The sequence below is a fragment of the Thamnophis elegans genome, chromosome 2, assembly GCF_009769535.1.
Source record: "Thamnophis elegans isolate rThaEle1 chromosome 2, rThaEle1.pri, whole genome shotgun sequence".
In the NCBI taxonomy this organism is placed as follows: domain Eukaryota; kingdom Metazoa; phylum Chordata; class Lepidosauria; order Squamata; family Colubridae; genus Thamnophis; species Thamnophis elegans.
The window spans coordinates 27152043-27167527 of record NC_045542.1 but is presented as its reverse complement, the minus strand read 5'-3'; the positions used below and the strand labels follow the sequence as shown (position 1 = coordinate 27167527).

The 15485-nt window shown below is 40.3% G+C and overlaps 1 protein-coding gene across 1 annotated transcript in view; it reads right to left on the bottom strand.

Annotated features, from left to right (window-relative positions):
• The window catches only part of ESYT1 (extended synaptotagmin 1), a 78891-nt gene extending 72222 nt beyond the window's left edge, over nt 1-6669 (bottom strand). The window contains exon 1 of the mRNA XM_032210678.1: nt 6209-6669. Within this exon, the coding sequence (XP_032066569.1) occupies nt 6209-6553 (345 nt within the window). The 5' untranslated portion in view covers nt 6554-6669. The remainder of the gene's footprint in view (nt 1-6208) is intronic.
• Between the last annotated feature and the right edge of the window lie 8816 nt (nt 6670-15485).

Genomic DNA, 15485 nt, shown 5'->3' with positions numbered 1-15485 from the left:
CAGATTCTGACCAGCTCTGGATAACTGGTAGTGGAAATTTTGAGTAGTCCGGAGAACCGGTAAATACTACCTCTGACTGGCCCTGCCCCCATCTATTTTCTGCCTCCTGAGTCTCAGCTGATCGGGACGGAATGGGGATTTTGCAGTAATCTTCCCTTGGAGTGGGGAGGGAATGGAGATTTTACGATATCCCTCCCTTGCCATGCCCACCAAGCCACGCCCACAGAACAGGTAGTAAAATAATTGAATCCCACCACTGATCTTCACAGAAGACCAGTTGGTTGTCATCAATACCCCAAGAAGCACTATCTTTGTTGACAATAATGGAAGGATTCTAACCTCTTTCCTTAGTAGGAGAAAGGGAACATGAGGCTCCCTCTTATCTCCAAGGGGACTAAGGCAAAAAAGCTCAGTTTGCAAAACAAAACTATTGCAGCCAAAGAGGGCAGGTTGTCCCACCACTAACAAAAGGGGATGGCTGAGAATGAGACACAATTCTCAAGCCTGGGTAGAGTGCCTTCTGAGCATTTTCTTTAACTTGTCCAACTGAACTATTTTCAAAGTCTTGGATTTCTTTCTCAAAGGCCAAAGTGTGGGTAAACTAAACAAAAAGCACTTAGAATAGACTTCATTGGGGGTGGCAGATGGGCCTCACCACTCTGAAACCAGCAAGGGGAAGATAGAGTTTCAGAGGCTTAGTAGGGTATCATGCCAGGGAGATAGATGGGCTCATAGCCATGCACAATCAGGATGTATATATCTCCTTGCAAAGACGATCCTTTTATAGCAAGGGACTTCACCCATTTTCTTACAATGGATTCACATTATCCTGTTCAATAACAGGAGGTGGGGAAGGCTTATCATCTTTGGATTCACCAGATCTAAACATGCAACATCTCCATCCAATCCTTCTCCCCCCCCCCAATCTCTAAGTTGTATCATCAATTAGCAAGCAGATATTCATGTGAGATTATTTCTGAATACAAAATTAGATGGTTGGAATGCAAGGAGGCTGTTAACAGAAGAGATCCAGAAGGTACAAGAAAGAGATAGCTGTAAAGAACTAAAGAAGAGAATGAGGGCATCATATATTTAACTAAGTATATAAATTCAACGGGGGATCTTCACACTATAATTTGCAGATCTGGTGTTAAACTAGAGTGTGACTAGCCATGATTTATTAAATGAGCCACATTTAACTGGGTTCGCAGAAAAAAAATCTAACCCTGGATTATGAACCACCATAGCTGGGTTCACACAACATGGTAACTCAAAAAACATAATACAGCATTGTAGCTTGGCACAATGTGTGAACCCGGGCACTCTGTTAAATATATGACTGCAACAATTACCAATGGATTAATTTATTGATTAATGTGAATAACCATTCTCTGGATGGGAAGATTCTTTACAATTTCTATGGCATTGGGGCCAATTTAAAACAAGCCAGCATGCATTTCAACAAGTTTAGGGCTCAGTTAAACCACACTCAATTATGAACTGCTCCATATCCAAAAGTTTACCAAGGATTGCATGCCCTGCAGCACTACAATATCTGCAAAATAAATACATGTTTGCGTTTATCAGGCTCCTCAAATCAACAGTTGGCTCTACATCTCTAACTCCCAATTTTGTATGGCTTGGCTTAAATTGAGAATAGATCTAGATAAGGATTTTTATTGCAAGCTGAACTGGCAAGATACATTTAACAGATGATTTTATCCTGTCAAAATAAAAATGCAGTTCTTTTTTGCATCCAAGTCAATATAAACCTGTGGTTTATTCTGCCTGCCTTTCCCACATCTCGTCAAAGTCAATTTCATGTGCTGAGTGGCAGTTGTTTACTGGCAGAACTGACATCTATGTCCTTAGAACTGTTGACTCTTGGCTTACATCTCACAAGATTTGGATATATTGTGAATAACTGTATAAAGGGCAAATTCACATTTCACATGTCAGGACAGTCAGTGCAGAAATATGCTACTGCATTCCATCACTGTCTCCCCTTGTTAGATATTTGCTCAAGAGGCAACAATCTACATTGTAAGAAACCTGAGGCATAAGAAAAATAATAGCCCATGAATTCATCCTATAAAAGTTCTCAAATGCAAAGTACAATAGCATTACTGTTTAATAGGGTATTTTGCATATCTAGCAGACAGTGTGCTAGTACTTAAATCTCCACACTGTTCCATTCAATGAACACTTAAGGCAAGTAATCCTACTAAAACAAAGAGACTGTGCACAAATTAATTAACAATTCCTTTTCATCGCTGAAGGAAGTATCTATCTTGGGCAGCATTTTGTTTTGTTTTTTGTTAATCAAGTTTTTTTATTTTTCAACATATAAAAATTCCATTTTCAAATTAAAAAGTGTGTTGTCTGGGTACAAATAATTTTAGGAAATAGTAATCAGAATATTTGCAACAGCATTCATTACATTAATAATCATTCTATAATAATAATAATAATGATTTGCTTATCCATTTTAACATACCTCCTTCATATCATTGATTCTTTTCTTACAATTCCCTGTTTTTATCCGTGGCACGACATAACCGCGAACGTCAAAAGCGCGCCGACAACACCGCGGCGCTAAAACCGCGATGTCAAAAGCGCACCGACAACAGTGCGCCGACAGAAGCGCGATTTAACTTAAGGTAAGGTTTAGGGTTAGGTTTAGGGTAGGTTTAGGGTTAGGTTTAGGGTTATTTTTAGGGTTATGTTACAGCGTGCTTCTGTCGGCGCGCTGTTGTCGCGCGGTTTTGACGGTGCGGTTTTGTCACCACGCTTTAGTCACACGCGCTTTAGTCTACCGCGGTTTTGTGGTGGAACCGTTTTTATCAACTAACCATTGATAAAATTAATCTCAAGTCAAAAACATTCAGTTTCTTCCTTTTCCTTAATTGTAAGTGTTAGCTTATCCATTTCTGCACCTTCTAGTATTTTTTTAATCATCTGTACTAGGGATCTCTTCTCTTTTCCATTCTTGTGCAAATACTAGCTGCAGTCAATATATGTAAAATCTATTTTGATTTGTTGCGTCTTGGGCAGCATTTGGAGCCACAAGAAAAAAAATCTTGTTTAATTATAGGATATCACCAAATCAAAGAAAGCTTTGTTGAAAAAACTACATGAATAATGTTTTATCCTATTCAGAATATTCTTGCCAGGCCTAGTTGCTTATATTTGCTCAAATCCTCTGTAGCATATATACAGAGGAAGAGCTAAGAAAAGTTAATGGTTAGAAACCCAGAAGGCAATTTCAAGATGCTGATACATCTTAGGAAAGCACTGTGCATTAAAAACAAAACAGAAAAATCAGATGGGCTTTTCTCAAGAAAAACAGGATGCCAACAGGAAACTGTGGAGATAGCAAATACGGAAACTACCTAACAAGATGGTTAGAATTAGAACAGGATAGATGCAACATTATACTCATAGACATCAATTTATCTCTCCTGCACTCTACCTTTTGGGGAATATAAAATGTTAAACAGAAGCCGCTATCGTGCAAAGTAAAGCATCAGCATATAGCCTCATCCTTATTTCTAACGGTAACATATAGAAATACAAACTGTGCGTTGCTGCAACCTAGTGTGCTGTTTGGAACTGAGTCTGTCGCTTCCACCTATCAACAGACAGAGGTAAGCAGAGTAAGAAGGCTGGAATAGGGGCTGCTTGAGGATGAATGAACTTGCCAGTTGACCCTCTGCTAAATGGCACTGTAGAGACGGACTATGCAAACACCATGGCAGCTCTTTTGCAGCAAGGCAGCTTTTCCTGGGAGTGCCTACAGCAACATGTCCCCAAAATTCCAAATGCCTTCAAGGGTCTCCCAAAGATTAAAGAGTTTGGGAAGTAAAAAAAAAAGAATTTGGGAGAAAGTAAGTTAGAACAAATGGCATTAAAGGATATGAATCCAAGGGAAATGCAGCAACTGCTCTTGTCAGCTACTGTTTTACTGTTTGCTTTTCGGCTGCCATTGAAACGGGGAGGGAGGGCATGGTATTTGGGTGAGTGAAATAATCTGTGCAGAACTGTTAATGGGAGTTGCTCACACCATTCGTTTGCACATGTGGAAGGAGGGGGGTTTCCCGCCAAGGCCAACTGTCCAGCATACCAACCTGATGATGATTTTTGAAGATGTCTCCCACCTGACAGCTGTGGAGATATACGATTGGACTATGGACTGGGGTACCAAGGGGAGGGGAATGAATCTTGCATTGGTATCTAGTGCTTTCGTGCTCTTTTGCTCAGATCCAGCTTTGCTTAGCTTCTCATTACTTAAAATCAGTAAAAGTACACTTAATTCTGCAAAATGGAGTTGAGTGGTTTCTTTCTTGGTTATTAAGTGAAGGAGCCGCGACAGATCTGCAAAGGAGCTTGCATGCATCTCCCAAAGAATTCATAGGATGACGTTTGCTTCTCCTTTCCACTTACACAGAACGTCTAATTTTTCCACCACAGAGAGCAACAAACAAGGAAAATACCAGACTGATGACTCCAATTCCCAAAAATCCTGGTTTATTAATCCTGAGAATTCTGGGAATTGAAGGCCAAAACATATGGAACTTGGAGAAGGCCGGCCTAAAGACGCTTGCTGAAAGGAGAATCAGAAAAAGAAATTAGAGTTGCTACCAGAGTTACTGCTACCCAGACGGGGATTCCTACTACTGAAAATAACAACAAAAGCATGAATATACGCCAGAGCCTTTTACTAATGTTATTCTCTTTCAAGCCCTACAATAAAACTGTTAAGAGAGTTCAGCAGAATCTTCATCTAGCATATGAACTAGCCCAAGGCTATTTGCATCAGCAGTGCATACCGGAGAGTGATAAGGCAAAAGGGAAGGCAGAAACAGCTTGGAGAAGACATTTTATACCCACATTTGTATTGATTAGATTTATACATTGACTAAAGTGAACAGATCCATGCATCAAGAGGTGTAACTGTTTTGCCAATCAAGTATGAAAGGAGCCAGAAACCCAAGAATCAAACCTAGAACCCCATGAATCTGTTTGCCCGGAGACTACAATGTACCATAAACCCTCTCCCTTAGTGTCCACCAAGCTTCCTGATTTTTTTACCTTCAATTTAAAAAATGGAATCATCTCCCAGCATCATATTTATTTCCAAGAACATCTTGGGCCCCCAAATGTTTTTCCTAGAAGATAAAGATGGTTGATAGCAGTAGCCCAGTTTTCTTTTTGGGAATCTGCTCAGCTATACAAGTAAAGGACAAAAGTGATAGGGAGAGTTCTGGAGCAAGGGGCTTGGCAAGTCACATTTTGGCCAACTAATTATTTGCAACTGATTATGTCAGGTTTTTTTTTTAAACCAATGGGCATCCCCCCCCCCCCAATCTTTCATGTTCTCAGTGCATCCACATTTTTTCAGTACACATACTAGTCCCAAATGTTATTGGGACACATACATGGTATATGATAAAAATCAGTTTACTGAAGAAGATGCGGGGCTTGATAAAGGATGAAACCATTTAGGTTCACCCTAAATAAGACACCTCAAAGAATCCTATGTATGCTCCCTTATGTATAATAAAAGTAAGATGGATCGACCTACAGAGCCTCCAAGCCATAAAATTATTTTACAAAATCAGATTTCTTTCCTCCCTTCCCTTTTTTTGGTGTGTGTGTGTGTGTGAGTGACCAATAATCCAGTCAAAGCATATATACAAGAATAACCAATACTTTGTGGGTTATCTTAAACATTAAAATAGATTCCCATAATATCATTGTTTATCTTTCAGATGCCAGTAGGGTTTTCTCCCCCCCCCCCTCTGCAGCTGCAGCCAGTCTTTTAGAACAAGCACTAAGCCTGAGGGCAAGTACAACTTTTTTTGTAGATTTCTTTCCTTTTCTCAGCTGCACTGGAACATCAGCCTAGCTAGGCTAAAAAAAGAAAAAAAAAGACCGAACTCTGCTTTCACGGGGAAGAAAGAATTGAAATCATGCATAAGTACATATATAGATGGACGCCAAAGGAGCGCTTCCTAATTTAAGAGGCTGCCGCATATGAGGAAGTCTCATCTCTTTCGCTCAGAATTCAATTGCAGCTCCTACCCACCCAGTAAGCGCTTTGATGCGGGTCCCATGCGAGAAGCAAGATCATCCGGGAAAAGGATTTTTACTAGACGGGGATTCCTCCACAGCTAACACATTTCGGGCAGGGGCGCGGCACTCTTACCCAGGCGGGCAGCTCGTTCTGACCCAGGCTTCGGCCCAGATCCACGGCGCTCCTCACCGTCACCTCTTCATCGCCCAGGATCTGTCCAGCCGTTTGCAACGACCGCTCCTTGTTCAGCCGCCGGCTCCGCCAGCCCATGTAAAGGGCCACGCCAGCCACCACGAAGCCCACGCTGAGCCCCGCCCGGCCGGCCAGATACACGGGCAGCAGCCACAGCATTCGCCGTCCGATAGCGCCCAGCGCCGTCAAGGCTTCTGCAGAGCTGAAGCCGCCCGGAAACCGCGATCCCAAGCTGGGCGGGATGGGATCTGACGGCCCAGCTTCTTGCTCCGTGCCCCGCTCCATGGTGCTTCCAGGACCGACTTAGAAAGCACCAGGCTGGCACTGCGGCTAAGTCAACCGATCCTGAGGTCCCGCGGCTGTTGCAGTCATGGATCGAGGAGGCGGGGCGTGGTCGAAACAACGCCCCTCCGCGCCGCGGATTGGAGGATGAGACCCCCCTGAAGGCGGAGCTAAAGCGGCAATAAGCCGTGTTCTTCGATTAGAGCAGATTCCCGGAGGAAGAGACGGCAGAACCAGAAAGCCCCGCCCCTCCTTGTCCTGATTGGGCGGCGAGCGTTCCAAAGATAATGGAACTAAGGCAACGGCTTTCTTTACAGTAGTTCTGACTCGGCTGCGCACTCGATGGGCGGAGTTTCTCAGACGATTAACTGTTGACTGGTTGACGGCTTGTTGGACGGGCGGGACGAGAGGCGTGGCAAGCTGTGCATCACTCCGAATTCGTAGCTTTGGGGCAGGAAGTTCAGGAGAGACGCATTGCTTTATTATTCTTACGTACTATTTTAAAAAAATCCCATTTCCCCCCTTTAATTTTCTTAATGGACTAGTCTTTCTCTTTTCTTGTTATTCATGCATTTCCAAGAATCCTCCCAAATTGCGAACAAATCCAGGTTCGTTAAACCAGCAGTAGAGAGGCAGCAAACAGGTAATTTGGAGGGGCTCAGCAATTCTTTATAAAGAACAACAACAACAACGATCGCTAATTATAGGAGATGAAACTGAAAGAATAGCAACTATCAAAATACTGCACATTCTTAAAAATTGGTCAGAAGAGTGGACAGGATTTTGTGACAGCCAGTCGTTTATTTACCGAATTATATAAGAACACTAGCGGCAGTGCTTTCAGTGTTTTTTGGCTCAGCAAGTTTGCATTTCTTAAATCCATCCCCCCAAAAGCAGATTATGCTAAATATTTTTTAGCTTTGTCAGAATTTGACTAGGTAGTTTTTGAAATATATTTAGCATCTGCAACGGTAGAACTGATTTCATTAACTCTTTATTCAAACAAGCTTCAGACAAAACTAATATTTGGCATGTCTTATTTTTAAAAATTGACAGCTAAGAAAGAGAAAAAAATGACTAAAATCTCACTCTAATCTGTTAAATAAAACACTCATAAGCTCCATATTATTTGAAAAAAAAACCTAACATCTGTATTAATGTAGATCATTTTATCAAAGGGGAGGTATATACAGTCATAAAGGGACATGGTGGCTCAGTGTCTAAGATGCTGCACTTGTCAATCAGAAAAGTCAGCAGTTTGGCGGTTTGAATCCCTAGTGCCGTGTAATGGAATGAGTTTCCGTTACTTATCCCAGCTTCTGCCAACCTAGAAGTTTGAAAGCACGTAAAAAATGCAAGTAGAAAAATAGGAACCACCTTTGGTGGGAAAGTAACAGCATTCCCAGCGCCTTTGGCATTTAGCCACATGAGCAAGGAGACATCTTTGAACAGTGCTGGCTCTTCGGCTTTGAAACGAAGATGAGCACTACCCTCTAGAGTCAGGAACGACTAGCACATATGTGCAAGGGGAACCTTTACCTTTATACAGTCATGTGAAAAAAAGTACGCCCCATTTAAAGTTTTTTTCTTTTAACCTATGTAGATATACTAATATTTTATCTTCATTCAAACAATATATAAAGGTGCAATTTAAACAACTATGAAAAAATGTCTTGCAATCATGTATTTAACGAACAGATATGTCATTTCTTTCTATAAAAACAATAAATAGATATTTGGCTCTAGCACCAGGTATTGCTCCCTTTGGCAGAAATAATCTCAAGCAGGTGCAACTACTATTCTTTGACATCTGCTAAGAGGATTCCCTCTCTCCATTTTTCCACACAGTATTGTTTTCAACTGGGCAATGCTCGAGGGGTTTCTTGGATGCGATGTCTGCATCAAATCACCCCACAGTATCTTCATGAAATTTAGATTTGGGCTTTGACTTGGCCATTGTAGAACTCTGTTCCTGTATTTGTGTATGTTTCCACCATTGCTTGGTGATTTGTTGTGTTGTGAGCTCCATTTGCACCTGAGCTTCAGTCTTCTGACAGACAGACTCATTCTCAAGCACCCTACAGGTACTACCTGTTCTACTTATATGCTTTTCTATATTTGATTCCAATTTTTTAGAAATTTAGTTCCAGTATACATTACTCACATACTTCAGTTGCATAATTCTTACAGTATTCTGTAAGAAAACCACCTGTTTGCAAGAACATAAGCAAGTAGCCAAATGAGTAGACCCGAACTCACTGATAGCCTCACACTGTAATGAACGAGGAAACACATTCAATTTTTCAGCTAACCAAGATTGTTGGATGAGCAGGGACAAAAACAGCTAGGGAAGAGATTGACACCTTGAGAAACAGGCCCCTCATCAGTCAATAGAAGTGCTGATTTACTACCAGCCTATAAAGTACTTAGAAGATGACAGCTGGGCAACTAATGACTTAAAAGCCAGCCATCAACACATCCCAATCAACACTTAAAAAGCCACTTAGAACAGACACTAAATACCACACACAGAAGAGCGCACACTCTGTTAGAGAGAAGTTCCCAGCATAGGTCCAAAAGCTCAAAAGACAAAACCTCTGGTTCTGGTGACCGATACAGTTTGGATCCTGCAGTATTCTCATTCACTTTTGTATAGAAACTGAGCTTATGATTTTAAAATACTCCCTGTCATATCTTAAATTACAAAACTTCATTTTCTATAGAGGGCATTTTGAAGACTGCTGGGAATGCTTAATGAGACCAACTTTTTTGGTTCAATTTTGAGACTAATAGTTTGATTAAAATATTGCTCAATTTTAAAACTTTAGAGCATCTCTTTTTAAAATGCTGAACATTATCCAACGATATTCAATCCATTATGCTATTTTTTGAGTTAATTCACTCTGTCATCTCTGGCATCATCTCTGGATTCACAACACTGTCTCACCAAAAGAAAGCTTACAAAGATAAAGTAATATCCATTTGTCTGATTGCATTTTATTGTCTGCATGTCTGGCATCCCAACTCTAATAGGCTTGCTATAGGCTCAAGGACCGAATGGATATGAAACTACCAAAATATTGTAACAATTTAGCCGAATGGAAGCAAACAGAGCTAGTTTTAATTTATTTGCAACTCTGGCTACAGTTTTTCCATCTTTCCCACTACCTCATGTTTAATTACTGTATCATTTTACTTGTCTCCTAGTTACTGAAGCACACACATACAAACTTTCTTTACTAAATTCTCAACGAACCTCAAAAGAGTGCTTTATATATGGCACAGTTCCCCAATTATCAGCAAGGATTGGTGGCACATTATTCTCCTGTTCTGCTTTCAATCATTCAGAATAGAGCTGGAAGGGACCTTCAGGGTTTTCTAGTCTAACTCCTGCTCAACCCTATAACAGTGATGGCTAACCTTTTTGTCATCGTGTGCCCCCTCTCCCGTGCCCTGTTTTGGGCCTGTTAAGCCTCCTCACCAACCTGGAAGCCAAAATAGGACACGGGGGTGCCACATGAGGCCCCAAAATGCAATGCGAGTGGCCGCCCTGTGTATGCGCCCTACCTCCTACCTCCGTGCACGTGCATGCATGTCCCCTGCATGTGGCCCATCCCCCATGCATACGTGGCAGAGATCTGAAGACTAGCTGGCTGGCAGGAGGTACGCGTGCATGCACAGTGGAGCTGGGGCAGGGGTGGATTCCTGCCAGTTCCAACCTCTTCTATAGAAAAGGTTCCACAAATCTAGTGCTGTTTAGAACCAGTTCCAGCTCCCTCCCCCCACCCGTCTGCACATCATCAAGATGAAGAGCGAGAGGAGGAATTCTGGGAGTTGAAGTCCACAAGTCTTAAAGCTGTAAACTTTGAAGTCCCCTGGGTTTTTTTTCTAAAGGGTTAGGGGTGCAAGGGTCTTGTAACTTGACAGCTTTAAGACTTGCGTGCTTCAAATGCCAGAGTTTCTGAGCCAACATTTTGTTTGCTAAGTGCCAAACCACTCCCATTCGGACACATGGCTGGCAAGCCACTCCCACCTGGTCACATGGCTGGCAAGCCACTCCCACAAAGCAGGCTGCACCTACAGAAGAGGTTCTAAATTTTTTTGAAACCCACCACTGAGCTGGGGCATTCGTGCCATAGGTTCGTCATCACAGCCCCATAGCATTTCAGACAAGTGACTCTCCAGTCTCTTCTTAAAAACCTCCAGTGATGAAGCAACCACAACTTCTGACAGCAAAATTGTGCTTCTTAAAGACTGCTACTGTATAAATAAAATAATGAAGGAGGAAATATTTTTCCCTATTTGAAAATAGTTAATTCAATAAACAACTAAAGCTATGAAACTTCACAGTTCCCCCTTTTTATGGAAGTTAATCTTTGGACCGAAGACACTGGGGTGTTTTATGGGTGCCATATTGCCCTCAAACACACTGTCACTGAGAATGAGAGCCGTATATAAGGAACCCCCTGGCTTTCTCCTTCTTTAAATGTTTTCTGGACTTGAGGGTTGCTATGAGACTTACATATAAATGTAATAAATAAAAATAAATAAATAACTAAAACCCAACAGTTAATACAGAATCCTATTTCCTGCTTCCTTACCCAATGACTGCATAGACAGAATCCGTGAAACATAATCACCTTTCCTCATTGTGAACTCCGGCTCTATTTTAGCTGGCCAAGAGCAGTGGACAATCCTGTAGTTTTATACTGGTTTCTTAAATAATTTTCAAAATTAAACTCACAGATAGGAAACTAATTCATATGGTCGATTGAATACCCAGTGCAAGCTTAATATGAACCATGCTTCAATTCCTGCTAATTCGTATGAAATATATTTGTTTTCTGAAATGAGATTTGAAATATTTCTGAAAATATGTTCTCTATAGCATTGGCCTTTGTATTATTACTTAAATTTGCCTCTTTCTCCTGGTCACTGTCTAGATGTTCATAATCTCACCCTTTCTCTCATCTCCTAACACAAAGTCAATCCAGATGCCGTACCGATAATGTATTTTACCAGTTACATGTTGTTTACCTTTGTACACAGCCTTTCATAAGACAATTAATCTGCATTAGCTTAGCTTTTGCTGACATTCTTTGCCAACAATCCTCACTTCAAATGTCTCGTCTGGGGCTGCCAGAATTGCTCTTAAAAAGAGCACAAACCAGTTTGTGTGCCAGGATATTGAATAGCTATCACTTGAAGCTACAGGCACATTGTTTATGGTCTGTATTTTAAAGCAACATTTTAGCCAAGAAGACTGTGCCAGTGAAGCAATTTTGTATAATTTCTTCCAAGATAGCTGACTGACTTATTTATTTATTTATTTTCATATATTATATAATTAATTATAAGTAATTAAAGGTGCCGAACATACCTGATACTCCTTCCTTCCTCCTATTTTCCTCATAACAGCAACCCTGTGAGGTGAGTTGGGTCGAGAGAGGACTGGCCCAAAGTCACCAGCTGATTTTCATGTTTAAGGCGGGACTAGAACTGACGGTCCTTCAGCTCCTAGCCTAGTGTCTTAACCCCTAGACCAGTGGTGGGATTCAAACTTTTTTACTACTGGTTTTGTGGGTGTGGTGTGGCTTTGTGGAAGGGGAAGGATACTGTAAAATCCCCATTCTCTCCCCATTCCAGGGGAAGGTTACTGCAAAATCCCCATTTCCTCCCAGATCAGCTGGGACTTGGGAGGCAGAGAATAGATGGGGATGGGGCCAGTCAGAGGTGGTATTTACTGGTTCTCTGAACTACTCAAAATTTCCACTACCGGTTCTCCAGAACTGCTCAGAACCTGCTGAACCAAATTGGTATATAGTAAGGTAGTCAAGTTGCCTTAACATGTTGTAGTTTCATGCCCATGTTTGTTTGGCTAAAATCCAGAAATGGTTTTTCATTGTTTAACTTCCAAATTGACCTGTAAGCTTGGTGGTGACCTCTCACCTGTGTACTAGACAAACCTAACTCTGCTCGTCATTCTGAAGTCCCTAATCTTATTTAGCTATTGAATTTGCTATTTAAGATGTATTTTAAAATAGGCTTGAGACTTTTAATGTATTAAATGCTAAAAATACATATCCACTCTCATCTGGCACCCCTTTAGTATAAAAGAAAAGCTGCTTCACTTTACACTGCCCATTAAGGATATTTTTATAAACAAATAGGTCGCTATAATTTTATATAACAGAGCGAACTGCATCCACTTTCCTGTTTACAGTTTCCTTTTTCATGCAGTAGATAAAATTGGAATCAAGCCAGCTCTACAGTACAAGATATGAAACGATGGAGGAAATCCATTCAGCTGCTGCTCAGTTACCACCCAACCTGAAAGAATTTGGTGCCATCTAAAGGCAAAGTGTGGAAGCTACTTCTAAAAGGAAAGGATGCTGTACCGTATCTAAATAACTACATGCCTACCCTTAATAGTATGTATAGTGTTGCTTTGCAAGATAAGCAACCCTTTACACACAGAAAAAGAGCTAGAAAGAGTCAGCAAAAGAAATGAACATCATGAAACAAAAATAATAATAATAGAAATAGTTAAATTCTGTAATTTTATCCACCCCATGGAAACCAGTTTGGCCTAAGGATTATAGTACCACTCTGAAAAAACGGGAGTCTGTGAGTTCTACTCCCGCTGTAGCCATGAAAGCCAGTTGGGTGACCTTGGACCAATTAAGAAATTAATATTGACATACTCAACACTCACTGCATATAACAAACTGGGCAGAAACATGCTTTCATATAAATCTATTTCTTTCCTCAAAGAGGCCACATTACCTGCTACTTTTCTACCAGCATTTGTATCCATTTTCTTATATTTAATAAAACATAAGCACATTCTCAGGAAAAGGGAGAGGCTCTGCCTTTTATTTATGACTTGGAATCATTCTCTCCATTTCCACCCTCAAACATAACTACTTTGGAGTTTGATGCAATACCTTTCAGTTCTCTATCCCTTGTTGCACCATATAATCTACCTAACATTTGTTGCAAACCATTTCGGTTCTCCACACACTTACCTTCCCATTCACAACTAATATACCTTTAACATAACCACAAGCATCCCTTATACTGTATGTCAGAGGTGTCAAACTCATGTCATCATGGCAGCATCACGCGACACATCCCCATTTGCTAAACTGGGTGTGGGTGTGGCCAGCACATGATGGCATCTGGCTCACGGGCCGTGAGTTTGACAGCCCTGCTGTACGTTGTCAGCCATGTCTGACCCTCGACCACTCTGGAGCTCAGCACTGTACATTTATACATAAATAAGTCAAAACCCCAAGAGGACATCATACATCCCTTATCCTTATGTCTGCTTTATTTTGTATTTAGCAAACAACTCAGTTTCATCTGCAGGAAATAATTATGATACCCAAACAATGACATGTTGATGATGCTGACATGTAAATATCATTAAATACTTACAATGCTGTTATCTGATACCAAGAAGTTAAGTCTTGGTATTTGAGTAATGACATCCTTGTGCACATTCTGTCATTTGTTCTCTTTGTATTTGCCCACATTTAGGCAAAATGCTTTTCTTCACTTATTTCTCAATAGCCTGTTGAAAAGCAAAACTTAGGTAGCATACAGCCCCATTCCACTTTGTAAATTTTGCTTCTTGCAGCCTTTGCTACTCACTCCATTAGAATTCTGCCAAATGCCTTCCTAGGACATCAGAGAAACTAACCCATCTGTAGTTTTTGCATTCACTCATTTTATCTTGTCCTTTTTGGTGGAAAACAGTAACCATATTCTTTTCCAGTCCTGAGGCAAGGATGCAAGCTTTACACCCGATCATAGTGTCTTTCCACATGTAAGTTTTGTGGAAGTATTACGTGAATGTTAACAAACTTTAACATTTCTTGTTATATGGTTTTTGCTCTTCTGTCAGGCTTCACCTGACAGGCACTCAGGAATCAAATATATAAGGATACCAGGACTCACGAACTGCAGTTAAATTAGTTTATTGTATAAGAAACAGTAATGTCATTACAAAAGATTTTTGGCAATTGCTGTTTTTTCCCCAAACCAGCCCCAATATTTAGGTATTCACTGATTTATCTCGCTGATTGTCCTCAACTACCTTCAAGCAACTGATGTACTGTGCCTCCTTTTTGGCAGGAGGCCCAGTTTCTATCTGTCTCTTATTTAAATAATATAGAGTTGGGATGTGAGATGTCTCTTTCATTCTGTGAGAACTGCTTCTTATACCTGCAGCCTCACCAGTATTTTCTAAACCAATTCTTTCTGGGACACAAACATTTTTTGCATTATTTCAATTTCTTGGATAAACTATGGTTAAATCATGGCCAGTGAAGCGGATGTCATCCTTAAGTCAAGTTATAAAGGTGCATTGATGACAGCAGGTGTAGCTGTGGAGGATAACTAGACTCTTTTCCTGTGGTTATATACTGTTTATTTATTATTATGATTAAAAAAGCAGCTCAGCTAATGGAGTATTTTGCCAATGGCTTTATAATGGCCATCCTAAAATAACCAATTTTAAATTAATTACCATAATAGAATAATAGAAACTAAATACTTAATATTTTCAAAAAATGTTTATTATAATATTATGCTACCTAATATACCAGATAAAGTGTCTGGAAAAAATATACTAGATAAAAATCTGGAAAAAGTGCTGAGAATGTTCTGTACAATTTCAATCTCAGATATATTCTACTATTTAAAAAAAATCACTACAAGTTCTTTATAAAAAGTGAAAATATACTTTACGAAATCAGTACATTGTAATGATGATTCATAGTCCATTTCTAACTTTAAATAATTATCTACATTAAATCTATAATTTGATTTAACTTTCATTTAATGAATATAATCCCAATACCTGTTTATGTTTATGTTTTTGGTTTATAAGGGTTAGTTAGATGCCAAGGAAGTATGGATGGCAATAAAG